Source organism: Sinocyclocheilus rhinocerous, unplaced genomic scaffold (genome assembly GCF_001515625.1).
Source record: "Sinocyclocheilus rhinocerous isolate Xijiao unplaced genomic scaffold, SAMN03320098_v1.1 scaffold2254, whole genome shotgun sequence".
NCBI classification, from domain to species: domain Eukaryota; kingdom Metazoa; phylum Chordata; class Actinopteri; order Cypriniformes; family Cyprinidae; genus Sinocyclocheilus; species Sinocyclocheilus rhinocerous.
Genome location: NW_015652339.1, coordinates 346,591 through 364,084, shown reverse-complemented (window position 1 = coordinate 364,084; position 17,494 = coordinate 346,591). Strand labels below are relative to the sequence as shown.

The following is a 17,494-nucleotide window of genomic DNA, read 5'->3' as shown; positions in this document are numbered from 1 at the left end:
TGAGAGGACTAGACTAGGAGTGACCCAGAATTTTTCATGAGGACACCTAGTGATCATATTTCCCCAGATTAATGACATTTTGGTAGAACATTTTAATATTATTTATTTATTTATTTTTTCAATTCTGTGCTGGATATTTGGATCCAAACCTAATAAAAGATTACAACACAAACACCAGTTTATCAAAAGTAGCAGTGACATAAACACCCAAATCTAGTTTCAATCCAAATGCCCATGAGCTATTTGTAGTATTTTGTCTAATATAAATCTTAAACATGTGATTATGTCTATAAATGTGTGGGCTGGAAATAGTGCCAACTTCTGCATAATTTTTTAAAACCCATGACTATAATGATTCAGTCGAATTAAATTCTGCATTTTTCAGCTTCTTTCACTGTTGTTCTTTAGTTCATAAATGAGCATCTGTATTTGTAAAAATCAACTTTCAAGTAGAAATTAAACACAATTAGTTATACTTTAAAGACTGCTGCTGATATGTTATGCTTTAAAGTATAATTGTATGCATAATCTTCTCTTTAAAGCTCATCAGAGCGTGAAATCTGTAGAAAAACGGGAAAGGTGCTGGTAATTTTCTGCCAGGATGTTGTATGTTAAGTTTAAGGACATTTCCTTTAACCCTAAAACACAAGACAATGCAATGCATAATTCAAAATAAGGGTAAAACACCAGTGAAAAATCAATACATATATTTTTTCATATTAACACAGTAAATTTGGCCCTATTTTATGGACAAGAAGCCCCCAAAACAACAATGATAATTAAAAACTTGTTTGTTTTCTACCATGCAGTGGATCTGTTGGCTCATTTAAGCCATGTAGTTAAACATCTCAAACTCTGTCTTAGAGGAAGGGAGTATATGGTAGAGCATCTGATAAAAGTCACTTATATTCTCCAGCCTCCCTGTAATGACTCCTCTTTCATCAGTGAGAAAGTGTCTCCACGCCCCAGTTTTAGTTTGAAGAGCTCTATTGCAATCCTGTGTCACCGAGAAATGACATGATAGGCAAAAGTGCAAAACTTCTCCAAAGAAATGCCCATCTCCTCATGAAAACAGTAAAGCAGTTTCCTTCCCATGAATCGCTTCCTCTGCAGTTTGAGACACGCTAAATTCAAGTTCACATGGAGTTCACACAAAACTCACGGTCAAAAACTCAAAAGAAAAAAGGTTCAGCTGTTCCTCAAGTTTCTCAAACTGACTTTACACATTCCTCTTTTATTTACTTTTATTTATTTACATTACATTACAGTAAAGGAAGAATGTGTAAAATAATTTACAGGCAGAACCGTGAAATATCAATTATATATATATATATATATATATATACACACACACACACACACACACACACACACATAAATGTATATCTATCTCTCTATATATGTATATGTACAGTATACATATTTAAATTTATACACACACACACACAACAAACATTAATACAATTAAAATTCATTAAAAAATATATCTACAAACATTTAGAATAATATATAATTTGTAAATTAATTATGTTATATATCAGTCAACAGAGCACCTACACAGTACCTCAGATATATATAAAAAAACATATAATTGTTATAATAACAAAAATTAATAGTAATGTTTTTTTTTTACAGCATTCATTTTTAAATCATTTTTTTAATATGCTAATGAAATGTGTGTGTTTTTTTTTGTTTTTGATTAAAATATATGTTGCAAGATGTTGGTATCAAAGCAGAGGCATTAATTATGTTATATATCAGTCAACAGAGCACCTACACAGTACCTCAGATATATAAAAAAAACATATAATTGTTATAATAACAAAAATTAATAGTAATGGTTTTTTTTTACAGCATGCATTTTTAAATCATTTTTTTAATACGCTAATGAAATGTGTGTTTTTTTTTTGTTTTTTTTATTAAAATAAATGTTGCAAGATGTTGGTATCAAAGCAGAGGTTGTGGTGTTTATGCATTGATTCAATTTTTCTTCTTAATCATCGACTGTTTTAAGGGTTTAAAAGAACGTCTTAGCCGTTCACATCATATTTTTGATGGCGCCTGGAACATCTGAATCATAAACTGCCCACAGAAGAGAACAGGACAGAGATGGACACGTACAGGGCTGCTGTCAATCATCTGCTCTGACACTCATCATCATCATCATCATCATCTTATCTTCACTGTACCCCGCCTGAACAAAAGACATGCATATGAAGGCCGAGGGCAGAACGCCATAATAGTACAACATTAATCTCATTCGATAGGCGTAATTAAATTTCAGAAGCCACGTTTGGCCGAATAATGGAGAGGAAACCAGGCTTATGGCGAACAATAGATTTCAACCACTCATAGCTGCTCAGCATTTAGCGCTGCATGTCTTTCAATTCACAGATGACTTTCTTCACGATAAATATGAATGATTTTTTTCATATCTGCATCGTCTTTGCTCCCTTACAAGGCTCTGCCTCTTTAAAATGTCAGAAGCCACGTTTGGCCGAATAATGGAGAGGAAACCAGGCTTATGGCGAACAATAGATTTCAACCACTCATAGCTGCTCAGCATTTAGCGCTGCATGTCTTTCAATTCACAGATGACTTTCTTCACGATAAATATTAATTATTTTTTTCTTTGCTCCCTTACAAGGCTCTGCCTCTTTAAAATGTATAATTATTAATCATGTTGTCATCATCTCTGATAAGTGCCGATCTCTTTGAATGCATTAGATGCTTTGACTTTCGATTTGGATAATAATAATAATAAACACATGAATAATTATAATAAAACTGGCATGCATGCATGCAAATTTTCAGTTTTAAATACAAACGTATGCATTGATATTAAGAGCTAGGGAAAAGGTCTGACTACAGGTTTAATTGCAAAGGCAGTTTCCGCAAATAAAGGATTTTTCCCACTTGTTAAAAGCTGTCATTTTAAGTATGATTTTATTAATAGGGAACAACAGAGAAGGTGCGGGCAGAATCCACTTAAACATACAATTTACACAAGGACTCTCGGAGATATCTGTAATTGCACAGTGAAATATTCCTCAACCTCGTTTTCGGGTCACGATGCGCTGCCTTCAGAAAATCCTTTGAAGTCGGAGAGAAAGAAGCGAAGCTGTCAAGAAGAAAAAGTTCTCTTAGTGCGATAAACACCTCACGCTTGATCTAGCTTATTAATACGTGCGTGCTTTAGTGAAAATATTCCGATAAATTAAAGAAGACTTGCGTTCCCTTTGGTCAAGATAGATTATATTTTTGTAATTTAATTTTGTGACATAGCCTACTGTACGTTCAATAACTTGTTCTTATCATTTATTATATGAAACAGTAGAGTATATTAGCATGCCTATTTGGTGCAATACAATATTATTGTGCAATATAACTCTTTATTTTCTTATGCTGAATGTAAGTCTTAGTGCAATTCAACTTTTTAATGTGTTGCTGTATGTGTATTATGTGATATATGTTAAAGGGAAGCTACTCTAATTTCATTGCACATGGTATAATGGCAATAAAAGGCATTCATTCATTCAATTTCATTCTGTGCGAATGGAACGCAGCTTGATCAAGTATATGAAGACAACATATAAATAAAAAGTGATTTATTATAGGATATACCTGCTAAAGGTGACTCAATATTGACAGTAAGAAAGTTCTCGAACTTTCAGGAACTAAACACAACAGTTAAAATGCAAATGAGTCAAAAAAACGTAGTTTCACTTGGCATTAAAAAGACGAAAGTCGCGTTCGCCTGAGAAGGTAACCATAGCAACAGTGGAACACTTTTCGTTAGGTTCATTATTGAACGGAACGTTGACAAAACATACATAATTCTGATATGATAATATTTATAAAAGATTTGCATGATGTTTTTTTTTTTTTAATACTCTAGAATTTACAATTCGGGTCGTGAGAGACGAACCTCAACAGATTGCACGACTAAAATTCCCGGCGAAATATAGCCTACTTTAAACGCGAAAATTAGCGCACGTTTATGTTGAGTAGCTAGGCTATTTTTATTTATTTTTTTATTTTTATTTTTTTGTATGTTTGATCTGCTCTCCCGGTTGCCTAAGACAAATTTCTCCTAAGGGAGACAATAAAAGAGAAACTTAAACTTAAACTTATTATTAAAGTACTCTCATATGCTGTGTCCTGAACGCTTAAGCGGGAACTTTAGCACACACACACACACACGATGTCGGACTGCTTTTCACTCTGAGCAAAGTGAGTTTATCATTTCACTCTCGTCCTCGCGCTGGGTGGGATTTTGGAGCGCCCGAGGTCTGACAGCCGCAGTGCGCATGCGCCGAAGGCCCTTTCAGTACCTGCCAGCGCGCTCCTTACTTCACATGTTGCAACCCTCGGTTGACAGTCACTCGATTGAAGTTATCAGCGGCGGTTGCTTCACCATGGTGAGGATGAAGACAACAAGCGAGCAGAGCTAAGGAGGAAGACGGCTTCTTGTTCATCCCTTCTTCGACTTCATCTGCGACTTTTTGAGGATATACTCACGATGCATCTGAGAACATTGCTTTCGTGAAAGTTTAAGAAGAATTACGCGTGGACTTGTTTTCGCGGCGGAATGTCGCAGTGAGCCTGAAGCAAGCTTGGAGACTTTTACACGGCGTCATTTTGACTCGCGCAAATCTCGGACGAAGCGACAGTCCTGCCGGTGGAGTTTTACCTGAGCAGGTGAAGCGAACGCTTGTCAGCATGTCCAAGCCCATGGATCACGTTAAGCGTCCTATGAACGCGTTCATGGTGTGGTCCCGAGCGCAGCGGCGAAAAATGGCCCAAGAGAACCCGAAAATGCACAATTCCGAGATCAGCAAGCGGCTCGGAGCGGAGTGGAAACTTCTGACGGAGTCCGAAAAGCGGCCGTTCATCGACGAAGCGAAGCGACTACGGGCGATGCACATGAAGGAACACCCTGACTACAAATACAGACCCAGGCGAAAGCCCAAGACTATAATGAAGAAAGACAAATTCGCGTTCCCGATGGCGTATAATTTGGGCGAACACGAGGCGATGAAAGTTGGCGGCTTACCGATTGGAGCGCTTTCCGAGTCGTTAATGAGCAACCCCGACAAGGTAGCGGCGGCGGCGGCGGCAGCCGCGGCCAGGGTGTTCTTCAACCCTTCCATGTCTACCAACCCCTATTCTTTTTTTGACCTCGGCTCAAAAATGACAGAGCTTTCTCCACCGTCTTTCCCATACGCCTCACCGTTGGGTTACCCAACAGCGGCGACGGCTTTCTCCGGAGCGGGCGCACATACCCACACGCATTCCCATCCATCGCCGGGTAACCCGGGCTACGTGATCCCGTGTAACTGCGCGGCGTGGCCGTCTGCGGGGCTCCAGCCACCCCTTGCCTACATTTTACTACCTGGAATGGGCAAACCACAACTTGAACCGTATCCCGCGTACGCGGCGGCGTTATGAGACTCTGAAAAAGTTTCTAAATGTGAAATAAACTCAATACAGGTGGAGCATGAACATGTGATGCCACGATCGTCATATCAGATATCACATGTGTTTGTATCATGATCAATGCCTTGATGTAAGGTACAACTCTCTGACGTTCTGTTCAGCGTGGATATTAATGGCAAACGACAATGTGCTGAACGGGTCGAGCGAATATAGTATGCGTCCTTATCAATGTGAATACTTCTACCAGGTCAGACTAACCTGTTGACTCTGTAACTTACCATGTGACGCTATTGCAGAGAAAATCGGTCAATGCTGTTAAAGTGGTCACATTTTAGCTATATTGGGAAAAAAAAACATTGTTTTATTATGAAAATCAGCTTTGATTAATTCCCGCGCAGTTTTTTTTTCTTCTTCAAATCAGTCATGTTGCTGTAAATGTGTATAGCTAGATTTATTAAATCATATCTGGTTAGTGCTCCAAATGCCGGAGCTGATGGACTAGAAATCAGGTGTATATTTTGAGTTTCGAATACTATTCCATGGATGTATGTAATATTTATTGTTCAGTCAGTGAAACTACCCTATTTGTTGATCGTGGGACACGATCCGTGTCCTTTGATATTTGCACAAAGGGAGACCATGAGCACTTATAAGTGTAATGTATTGAAAAGAAACAACATGCCCAAGTTCCTGAAATAAGGGTGCTGGTCCGTCGACATATTCTACATCAGATGATTGTCAGATGCGTTCACGTATAAGAAAGTCAGTCCTTTTTTTACTAACTCGAAGTGAAATTGTATGTTCTATGTTTTGCATAATTCCACTTATATGTACTTAAAATGCCTATCGTTCATCTATTGAACAAGGGGGATATAATAAAGCGTATGCGGAAAAAAGGAAATTGCTCTGTAGTTCTTACAAGATTTGTATCTTGAATGCCTTTACTTGGTCAGAGCAGGTGAAGTGTAGAGTATCCTCTAAAGGACGCTTTTGTTCGGGCTTTGAATAGAATTACTCAGAAATCTCAAGCAGGTCTTTGTAATCAAGAGCCAAAATCCTGAATGATCACAACTCAAATCATGAATAGGAAGGAAGATAAAACTGAGGGGTTTACTTTTACGCAGAAAAACGAAACCGTTTAGGCCTTTCGGACAGACTTTTCTTTGCATCTTTTAATCAAATAGAGCTATTTCATTAAAAATGGAAACACTCCATTTAATATTTTGTATACTCACCATTTGTCATTAATTATACGTCTAACACACATATAGCTACATCATTCAAACTGGATAGAATTGTTCCAAAAATCTTCCCAATGTGCTCCGTGCCGGATCGTTCTTGATGTAAACTGCCCTCTTAGATTACATTAAGAAGTTAATTCATATGGCTCGGACCAATTATGCAAAACTAATTTGGACTGTCCAGGGATAATTACCTCCGCCACGGTTAATTGAATCTTTTCACTGGCCTGTATTCTCTACTGTCCCACCGCGATCGCTGCTCTCCACGGAGCTTCCTGCTTCGCTTTGGAAAAGTGACCTTTTTCACTTGTTATGAACCAGACGAGTCAACAAATCAGGGGGTTATATGCACATTAATTACAGGACAGGCACGTTTTCAAGAATTATCCTTTTTAAAGCAGCTTCTTGATGACCTTTTGCACGTTATTTTTTGCTTGCAACTCACACTCTTTCCCAAACTAATTAAGACTTCGAAAGATTTGCATTTCAGTGCAATATAGTTATTGCAAAGTATATATTTAAGAATTTTTTTTTTTAAATTATATGCACATTATTTACAGGACGTTATGAATCAAGAATGATCCTTTTTTAATTTCGGAGCAGCTTCCTGATGACCTTTTGCATGTTGTTTTTGTTGATTAAATGCCACACTTTTCTCAAATTAATGAAGAATGTGTCTTAAAGATTTGCATTTCAATGCAACCTAAATAGATATTTCATGTTTTAAACATGTTTTTTGACCTTTTGCACAATATTTTTTATTGTATGCAACTCACACGCTTTTCCTAAACTACTGAAAAACATGTCTTTAAGATTTGCCTTTCAATGCAACCTAAGTATTTCATATTTTTAAAAACATGTTTCCATTTAATAATTTATTTACTTTTAATAGTATATTAACACAGTGTTTAATTTTACACTGCAAACAGGTGAAAATGTCCTGATTTATTTCTACTTGCCCTGACCTTTAAAATGACTTTTGCTGGTGCAACCTAAAGTAGATGGGTTGATTCAGTTAATATCTCAAAATTAATTTTGATGTCACCACATATGCATCTCGTAAATGACCTGAAAAAGCTATTTTTTACAGGTTCGCCTCTGAATCGGGCTGTATGTTATTAAAGCTCTGCGTTTAAGCCCATAGTTTGCACAGCAAAATGCCTCTGTTGTTTGTTGAAGTGGAGCTCAGCAAAAAGCGCCTGCTTTCCCTCATTGTGGTTAAAGCAATCAGTGGTATTTGGAAAACTGTTAGCATTGTGCACTTCTTCTGTGTTCATTGTTGAGAATTTCTTTTCACAAGGTTTTTTTTTCTTCCACCCTTTTTTTTCAGGCAATCCAGCTGGCCGGGGTGAATAGCGCTGCAATGTGTACACGCTTTGTCCCTCCGAGTCCTTCAAGTAGCCTACATTGAATAGAGTGAGTTGACACTGGATGACAGTGAAACAACATAATAAAAAATACATGAGCGCATGAATGGAGCCAGGCGCATAAATAAATAAAATGGGTGACCAAAACTGGATAAACTGAATGACTAAACGGTGAAAGGGGAACAAAAAGATATTTAACACGGCAGATTAGCATTAGAAAAGCCATCTACAAAGCAGAACAATTGATGAATGCGTTTACAGGCCAAGAAAGGAATGAACTAAATGGCTTTTGAATAGATATGCTTTTTCTTTTCTGGAAAGGAGATCCAGTGGGAAAGGTAGAGATGCAACTATTCAAACAACCGCATGAGAAAATCTTTTGACGAATGGAAGAATGACGAAATTTGTTCATTTGCCGAAACAAAAGGTGCCTCTTTTTTGGCAGAAAGTTCATGGCGAGTCACAAATCACTGACACGAGGTAAGCGTTGAGATGTTGAGGTATTTTGCCAAGATTTTTGAGATTATCTTGAAACTATCATCAGGTGGCATATAATGTGCCAAGTTGTATTTGCTTTCCATTAAGGCAAGACACCACAGGTGAATATAGGATGAAAAATTTCACTAAAAGATATCACCATACTTCCCCAGTTAATTGATTACATTACAAGTTTCCTGAAATGTTATGTTTAAATAAACAAACGAGGCATTATCTAATTAAATATGCACTAAATTGCATATAGTTCTGGAAGATAAATCTGAACATTGGATAATGTCAGGTTCAAAATTCTTGTTTAATTTTATTGATATATTAAAGGTTTTTACAGAGAGGATTTTGGATTTCTTTTGATCACTCCATAAATCAGAAAATACCGTCAGTAGACAGGAACAATGCATTTGCACCACATTTTTAGGAATAAAATGTCATATAAAATCAAGTGAATGATATATGGACAAGCCACTCAGTAAAAACCTTCAGAATATAGATAGGAATAAAACTGCACATGTTGGTTGGTGTGTGTAAGTGCTGCTGAAGTGGAGGAAAAAAAATCATTTTGAGAAACGACCTTTAAAATATGTATTATAATTGAAAAAGACAAATAGATAAAGTGCAATGATAAAAACCTTCAGAATACAGATAGAAATAAAACTCTTACGTCTGGTGTATGTAAATGCGGCTGAAGTGGAGAAAAAACTCCTGGCCTTTAAAGATACGTATTGAAATCTACCGACGCCAAGAGATAAAGTGCAATAAAATAAACACTTAAATGTGTATTTTGGATTTTTTTTTTTCCACTAGTCTGAAATGACATGTTATGCAAAGCCAAACAGCCCAAAATCTCAAAATTGTCCAGTGCATGAAAAACCAACGTTTCAATTTTGTCGGGTTGGTAAAACAGCACACAACTTGTTTAAGTTGACCACTGGATCACTCCGTTTATGTAAAAAGGCTCCAAATGCCACATTTCCAAAACACAATATCCATTAAATGAAGTTCAGAAACCAACACACTATTACAGGCGGAGGCCAAAAGGGGATTTTTCTCCAGCATGGGTGTATTTCACACTACAGTGATAGTATCAGATGACAGACGAGGAAAAAGCCACATTTATCCAACCTAACAATCCTTTGAGGAATTGAACCTATGGACGATTGGTCAGCACACTCAGATTCACTGTGTCTTTTAAAGCGCTCATTGATTTTTAGCGATTTGATCCTTTTCAGCCTCACTAAACACTCCAGCCATGATAATAGAAGTTTCCGCCTATGACCCAAATACCCTCTGTGTTGCTTCAACACACAAAAGATTATTTTTCCTCCCTCATGTGTGTAAAAGTGCTTCCTCTGTACTGGAAATATATGAGCAATGACACTGAAAAACAGACACCTGTGAGAAATTATTTCTATAGACATGTTGATACTTGCAATGAGGAAAAAAATTATAATTAAATATTTCGACATGATAATTACCAAAGGTCATAATGGTAGAGTAAATCAAATGCATTTGCACTTCTAATATGTTTTTACAGGACAGTCCTTCAGAATGATGCATGGCCAGATAACATTACAAATAAATCATGCAAATAGTGTTATCAACTCTTTTTTTTTTTTACAAGTAATTTATCAATTTCTGCTGCCAAACATTGGCACAAAGGTGTTGTGCAAGAACAAATGCTTCCTCACTTACTGCAGTATGAAATCTGAAAACTATATTACATTATAGAAAGAACAAAATATTACATATAATGCAACAAATTTAACAGGTCTGATTATCTGACATTTTTATCATTTTGGACTGAAATAAAATAACATGCATAAAAATGATAATATGTATTATAAGGAACAAGATGCATGTAAAACAATCATTGTAAATAAATAGGAATATTAAAAAATCTTAAAGCTAGAATCTGAAAAGTTGATCTCGGGTGTTTGTCATTTATGAAGATCATAGATGCCTCCATGTTCAAAAATAAAACTCAAAATAACAAAATTTGGCATTTTAAGAAACTGTGACGCTGTGAACTTGATGTATTAGATGGAATACAGTGCAATATAAACATAAAAGGGAACAAATAATGTAAGATTTGAGTCTAATCCTTCATGCTGGTGGTAAAACATTGTACAAATAATAATAATAATAATAAATGTACTTTATAAAATAGAATAACTTAAGATATTTAATGGTGCCACATTCAAAAAAATTCAAATAAAATTTAGAATTGAATGAAACTGTGACGATGTGAATTTGACAAATTAGACAGAATAAACTGCAATAGAAACATAAAAGTGATCATTTAAGATTTGAGTCTAATCCTTCATGCTTGTGGTAAATCATTGTACAAATAATTAAAATAAATTGTGCTTTTTAAAAAAGAATAACTTTTGAGATATTTAATGGTGCCTCCATGTTCAAAAAATAAAACCCAAACAACATAAAATTTTGCATTTAATGAAACTGTGACGCTGTGAACTTGATGTATTAAATGGAATTCAGAGTAATATAAACATAAAAGAGATAAAATAATATACATTTTGAGTCTAATCCTTCATGCTGGTGATGAAATATTATCTGAACTGTACAAATAACAAAAAAAAGTCCTTTATAATATAGATTAAGTTTTAAAATGTTAAATTGTGCATGCATAATGCATAATGGAATAATTGCTTTACAGTGTTTTCATGCACAATAATTTTGTAGCTCAGACAGATGGAAGTTTGTTTTTATTTTTGATCATTTAGATCTGCTCTCAACCGATACTAGATGCACAAGCATTTCCACTCTAAACGAGGTTGCAGAAGTCGCATGCAGATTCGCACCGAGCTCATGATGTAATTCCATGTCATTTTTGGGGAGAGAGGCGACCGCAGAGGTAGTTTACAGCGGCCTCTCTCTCGGCGCAGCATCTCAAAGCCCTCGCTGACTTCTCCAGCTCATTTAAGGCAAATTAAAGTGTGAAAAAGACTCTCCTGGAGCAATCGCTCCATCATGAGGGCCTTGTGTCAAGCATGTTTATGGGGGCAATGGACTGTATTACCTGTAATCTCTGGAGAAGGACTCTGCCACATTTCCTTACTTCAGTTTGCTCCGAGGAGGGCAAAAAAACCAAAATTATATCGCATTCCACCTTTACCGCAACATCTTGACGTATCAAATCGAAGCTTCAGAACTCGTCCGTGTCGCTGTGCCCAAGGTCACTAGCAGAAATGAGATATACACTCACATAAACAGTGCACGTCTTCTGAAGTCTGAACTCTGTACTTAAAAGAGGAAGTTTGTGTCAAGGTATTGTACACAATGAGCCATGTACAGCAGCGAGGCCCTGCAGGAAAGCAGAAAATCACATGATGAAAATTGGAAAGACATACGCATTCACAGCGTGAGATGGGCGACAGTTCGACTCCAAACAATCCAGCCGTGTTTTTTCAGTCTGGGACAGTGGCTGAAGGACGATCCTGTGTAGAGACTGACATTTTTAAAATAGAAAACATTCAATATCGATATTCATAAACAGCACTTGGTAGATTACTTACAAATTGTAGTCCAAATTACATGACAAAAATTGTAGTTGGTAACGTCATCCATTACATTACACTTTCAGGTAAACTACTTTTAGATTACTTTTGACCTAACTTGTTTATCGCATTGATTTAAACAAGATAATATTGTACCATATTGATATAAAAATACGAAGAGATAGAAAATATATTCCATTTGTTGTTATTAACAACATGAAATGCATTGAACATTACATTAGGTCAAAGTTTGAGATTAATGAAAAGCTAATAATGAATTAAATCATAAAAATGTTAAATTAAAATATAGTTTTCAATCGCAATAAAACACTTAATAAAAAAAAAAGACATATTATACCTGTTTACCAGCATGTCATGTGACCATGTGAATGATATGTAATCATGTAATCCATACAAAAGTAACGATTATTTTAAAATTTAATATAATGGAACCTGATTACGTAATCCAGATTACATGTAATCGGTTACTAAAAAGGTTCATAAATAAGGTTTCATTATAAGAAACAAGATGCATTCAAAGCAATCACTGTACATGAATAGGAATATTCAAAAATCCATTATTTTAAATACAGCATATCAAACTATTACTGGCAGTGGTTTGCATTTCCACAAATGATGAAATAATCTTCGACTTCTAAGTAACCTTGCATAAAACTGCAGAGTATTTGCAGTACACTGACACTGTCCTATATTTCGATTTGAATGATTCACACAATAAAGTGCTGAAAGCTTAGCATTTTTTCACATGTTTGCTTATTAAAAATGTCTTCCTTGAGGTTTTCTAAAATGCATGAGAAATAAAAACACACTTTTAAATATGCATAGTCTTTGAGAAATATTCCGTCAGCTGACATGATGTTTTTGTTCGTTCTCTAGTTGACTGCTGGCACAGATTGTCTGCCATCATATTAAATTCCCTGGTTTGGAGGCTAAGATGTATCAGTGAGAAATAGAAAATAATGAATTTGAAGAACTTTTAGCCTCAGGAGTTAGTCACAAAATATTATATCCTCCTATGAGACACCACATGCGCAAAAAAAGATAAGTACCTGGCAGTCGGTACACTCGAACCTACATATGCCTATCAATAAAGCAGATTATTTTCTCTGCTTATTACTGAGCTGATCTGGCAGGGGGGGGGCTGCAGATTACATCCTTAATGAGAATGAGTGAATCTCTCTCATTTGCTCAGAAACTCCTCTTGAGGAACATTCTTCGCCTCCCACTGGATTTCTGCGAGCGTTCATAATAATAATAATGATTATTATTATTGTCTGTGTCAAAAAATCCTTACTGACTTCAATTTGTACAGCTCCATTTATTCATATTTCAACAGGATTATTTAAGCATGGCCTGCTCTGAATTCCACATATTATCGCTTTACATATTGCTATATGCATATGGATTTGCCCTCACAGTCGTTCTTAAACTCACTTGACAAACCACTGCCAGATTATAGTATATTGTAATGTATATTTAAGCAATATGGCACTCGAGGCTGAACACAGTCAAAATAGTCACATTTAAAAGGTTCTATGTTTTATGATTCTGTTCTATTCTATTGCATTTATTTCTACTCTATTCTTTTACATTCCATTCCATCGCATTGCATCGCATTCCACTGTATTCTATTGAATAGCATTCTGTTCTATTCTATTCCATCGCACTGCATTGCGTTCCATTCCATTCTACTGCATTGCATTCCATTCAATATTATTCTATTGCATCGCATTCTGCTCTATTCTATTGCATTGCATTTCGTTATGTACTATTCTATTGCATTGCATTCCGTTATATACTATTCTATTGCATTGCATTCTATTCTACTGCAGTGCACTCTGTTCTATTCCATTCCATTGCATTCCGTTATATACCATACTATTCTATTGCATTGCATTCTACTCTGTTCTATTTTATTCTATTGCATTCCGTTATATACTATTCTATTACATTGCATTCTATTCTATTGCAGTGCATTCTGTTCTGATCTATTCCATTCAATTCCATTGCGTTCCGTTATATATTATACTATTCTATTGCATTGCATTCTACTGTTCTATTCTATTCTATTCTATTGCATTCTATTGCATTACATTCCGTCCTATTCGATTCCATTCCTTTACATTGCGTTCATTTCTATACTATTCTATTGCATGACATCCTATTATATTCTGTTGCCTTCAATTCTGTTGTATTCTATTGCATTGTGTTCCGTTATATACTATTCTATTGCTTTGCATTCTATTTTATTGCAGTGGATTCCATTCTGTTCTATTCCATTCCATTCCATTGGGTTACATTATATTCTATTTTAATGCATTGCATTCTATTCTATTGCATTGCATTCCATTTTGTTCCATTGCATTCCATTATATACTATACTATTCTATTGTATTGCATTCTTTTCTGTTCTGTTCTATTCTATTCTATTGCATTACATTCTATTCTATTGCATTGTGTTCTGTTGTATTCCATTCCATTCTATACTATTCTATTCTACTAAATTACATTATTTTCTACTCTATTCAATTGCATTCTATTCTATCCCATCATATTGCTTTACATTCTATTCTATTCTATTCTATTCTATTCCAGTCTCAGTTGGTGGCCTGTGACTCAAAACTGGGATGTAGGTCACAATGCTAAATGCATTAAAAAAATAAAACACAACCGGAAGCATATACTTAGTTTAGATGAACAGGCTTAAAACATTTAAAGAGGAGAGAACACTTCCAATAGCTTTTGCTGTTAATGTCAAAGGTGTTATGTTGAGTCAAACATTTAATTTGTTCTTTAGTTGAATCAGTAATATTACTATTTAGCCCAGTGCTTGTACCCAAATCATACTAATTTACCACTGAATCATATTAATTATATTTTATGACTGACAAATTAAACTTACAAGGTTTTTTTATACTGCAAAGCACCACAACTGAGCGCTTAATATGTTACATTACAACAACCATAACAATATTTAAACATTCAAATAAATGTTATTTTTTCAATATGCAATTTGCTACAGCAACCAAAAGCACATTATCAAGCCGCTGTTTGTGCATAACTGGAACAAATAGCGGCTCTAATAACACAATCTATTTCGAACGCTCCTTTTTACAGAATGAAGCCCAGAGTGGGAATCACAACAAATATACACACATTATTTCATGCCAGAAAACAATGATTACAAACACATAATTCAATGCATTAAAGGAAAATGTGCATGTTATTTTTGAAGATTTGATGATCACTAATTTGAATCTTCTAGAATAATTTTTTACAATGCACACACAATGAAAAGCTACTGGATTTTATGAAATGCTCATGAATTGCAAAACATGTTTTCTTTCCCCTCACTTTCTCTTCTTGTCACATCACTCATCAATGTGTCAACAGTGCAAACTTTTCCAAAGTTTTCCAGTCACACACGAGAATGCTGCTGTTTGTATTCATCTTCATGAACTCTTTTCTAACCCACGAGTGTGTTTGAAACCTTGAATAACCCTCAGACCTTTCTAGCGCTCGCTCATTGTCGATACGGCAGCAATGCATTCAAAAAGATACGCATTCTGACTTAAACTGGATCATTAGGGTGAAATGTGCACCAAAATATCATCGGCAGCATCGTGCAATAACGAGACGTGCATTTATGTATGTAGGACAGCGTGTAAATGCGAGTCATTAGGCAGTTAATGTCAGACTCATTGCGTTCTGGTGTCACTCTGCAGATCTCAACACTTCTACTGATATTAGTTTAACAAATGCAGTTTGATGCAGGATAAATAAATGTTCAAATGCTCATGTTTAGGTATTGAATTTGTGCGTCTCGGTAATTTGATTTACAATCAGAGGTGACAGGCCGGTGGGCTCAGGTAGAGCTAAAGCAAACGCAAGAGGAGCGGCTGCCTGCGAGAGAGCTTTGTTAACACGACCTCGGATACGCTAAAGTGTCTGGATACAAATACAGAAAGTTCTTTGTCAAAATCATGCTATTTATACATCGTAAATGTATTTGAATTTGTATTCAGTTTTGAAAAGTAGCTGTGCTGAAATATCGGCATTTAATTAAATGATCTGATGTGTGCAATGACAGGTGACTTGATTGCTTTTTCATACCTTTGGAGATTCAATACCGTGTCTTTGAAGTCTCAACTTTGTCTCAGATGCTTCTAAAATTCCTTAGGAGAAATAAAAAGTAAAAAAGGAGTCAACAGTTGTCACCCAGTATGAGTATGAATTACATTTGATTGCACATAAACATTTCCAGAAATTCCCTATAGAAATAATAGTTAATATAATAGTTAATTAACAATAGTCAATGATTATATGCCTTTCCATATAGCACGCTTAATGAAAGATCAACGCCGCCAATATAAGTCTTTCTTGTAGCAATAATTAGTGAGGGATCCGCACTCCAACAAGCCGGTTTGCTGAGTTAATACCAAAGGCAGATTACAGGCGGTGCCAAAGAGTGCCCTGGCATGTAGCTGGCAGTGCTTCCCCCCTCGAAAAAGGAAAAAAGCTTGACATCACATTAGCACACGGTCAAGGAGTTACATCCTAACGCTTCCATAATCTGCTTTCCTGCACAATTAGCCTGCCATAATAAGTCGCTGTCAAGACACCAGGGGAGAAAGCGAGATGGGGGCAGGGGGCTTCACCCACGGTCTGACGGGCCATGCTTGTGTTGCTTGCCTGAAATGGAGACGCTGAGATTACGTGGCCCTCCAGAATTCCCCAAGGGCCATTTTTCTGAAATTAAGGCCCAGTGTCTTATTGAGCCCCACTTACCTAGCTGGAAAAATCAAGCGGAAATGAGGGAAATGAGCGTCGACCCGAACGTCAACTGGGTCGCGCACCGGTCGGAATCGGATCAGAAAATCTTTTTTGATTGATTGAATTGAATTGAACTGGAATTTGAATTGAGGAATCAAACGGAATGCAGAATGGAATTTAAAGAAGCACATTTAAATTGAATTAATTAAAACGGTTTAAAATGGTTTATTTTTAACTTTTTCTCCTTTTGGTATGAATTACTGACATGTTTTATTGCACAACATAAACATTCCCAAAAACATTAAGTAAAAAGCTCCCTTTAGGAATGTGTGTGTATATATATATACAGTATCTCACAGAAGTGAGTACACCCCACACATTTTTAAAAATATTTTATTATATCTTTTCATGTGACAACACTGAAGAAATGACACTTTGCTACAATGTAAAGTAGTGAGTGTACAGCTTATATAACAGTGTAAATTTGCTGTCCCCTCAAAATAGCTCAACACACAGCCATTAATGTCTAAACCACTGGCCACAAAAGTGAGTACACCCCTAAGTGAAAATGTCCAAACTGGGCCCAATTAGCCATTTTCTCTCCCAGGTGTCATGTGACTCATTAGTATTACCAGGTCTC

General features: G+C 36.0%; 1 protein-coding gene and 1 pseudogene across 1 annotated transcript; both read left to right on the top strand.

The window, feature by feature from the left end:
* Nucleotides 1–4,375: 4,375 nt before the first annotated feature.
* On the top strand, nt 4,376–5,783 carry sox21b (SRY-box transcription factor 21b). The gene has a single exon (XM_016520870.1). It carries the CDS (start codon nt 4,723–4,725, stop codon nt 5,449–5,451), a length of 729 nt encoding a protein of 242 aa, XP_016376356.1. The 5' UTR covers nt 4,376–4,722; the 3' UTR covers nt 5,452–5,783.
* The window catches only part of LOC107714872 (L-dopachrome tautomerase-like), a 38,090-nt pseudogene continuing 26,207 nt past the window's right edge, over nt 5,612–17,494 (top strand).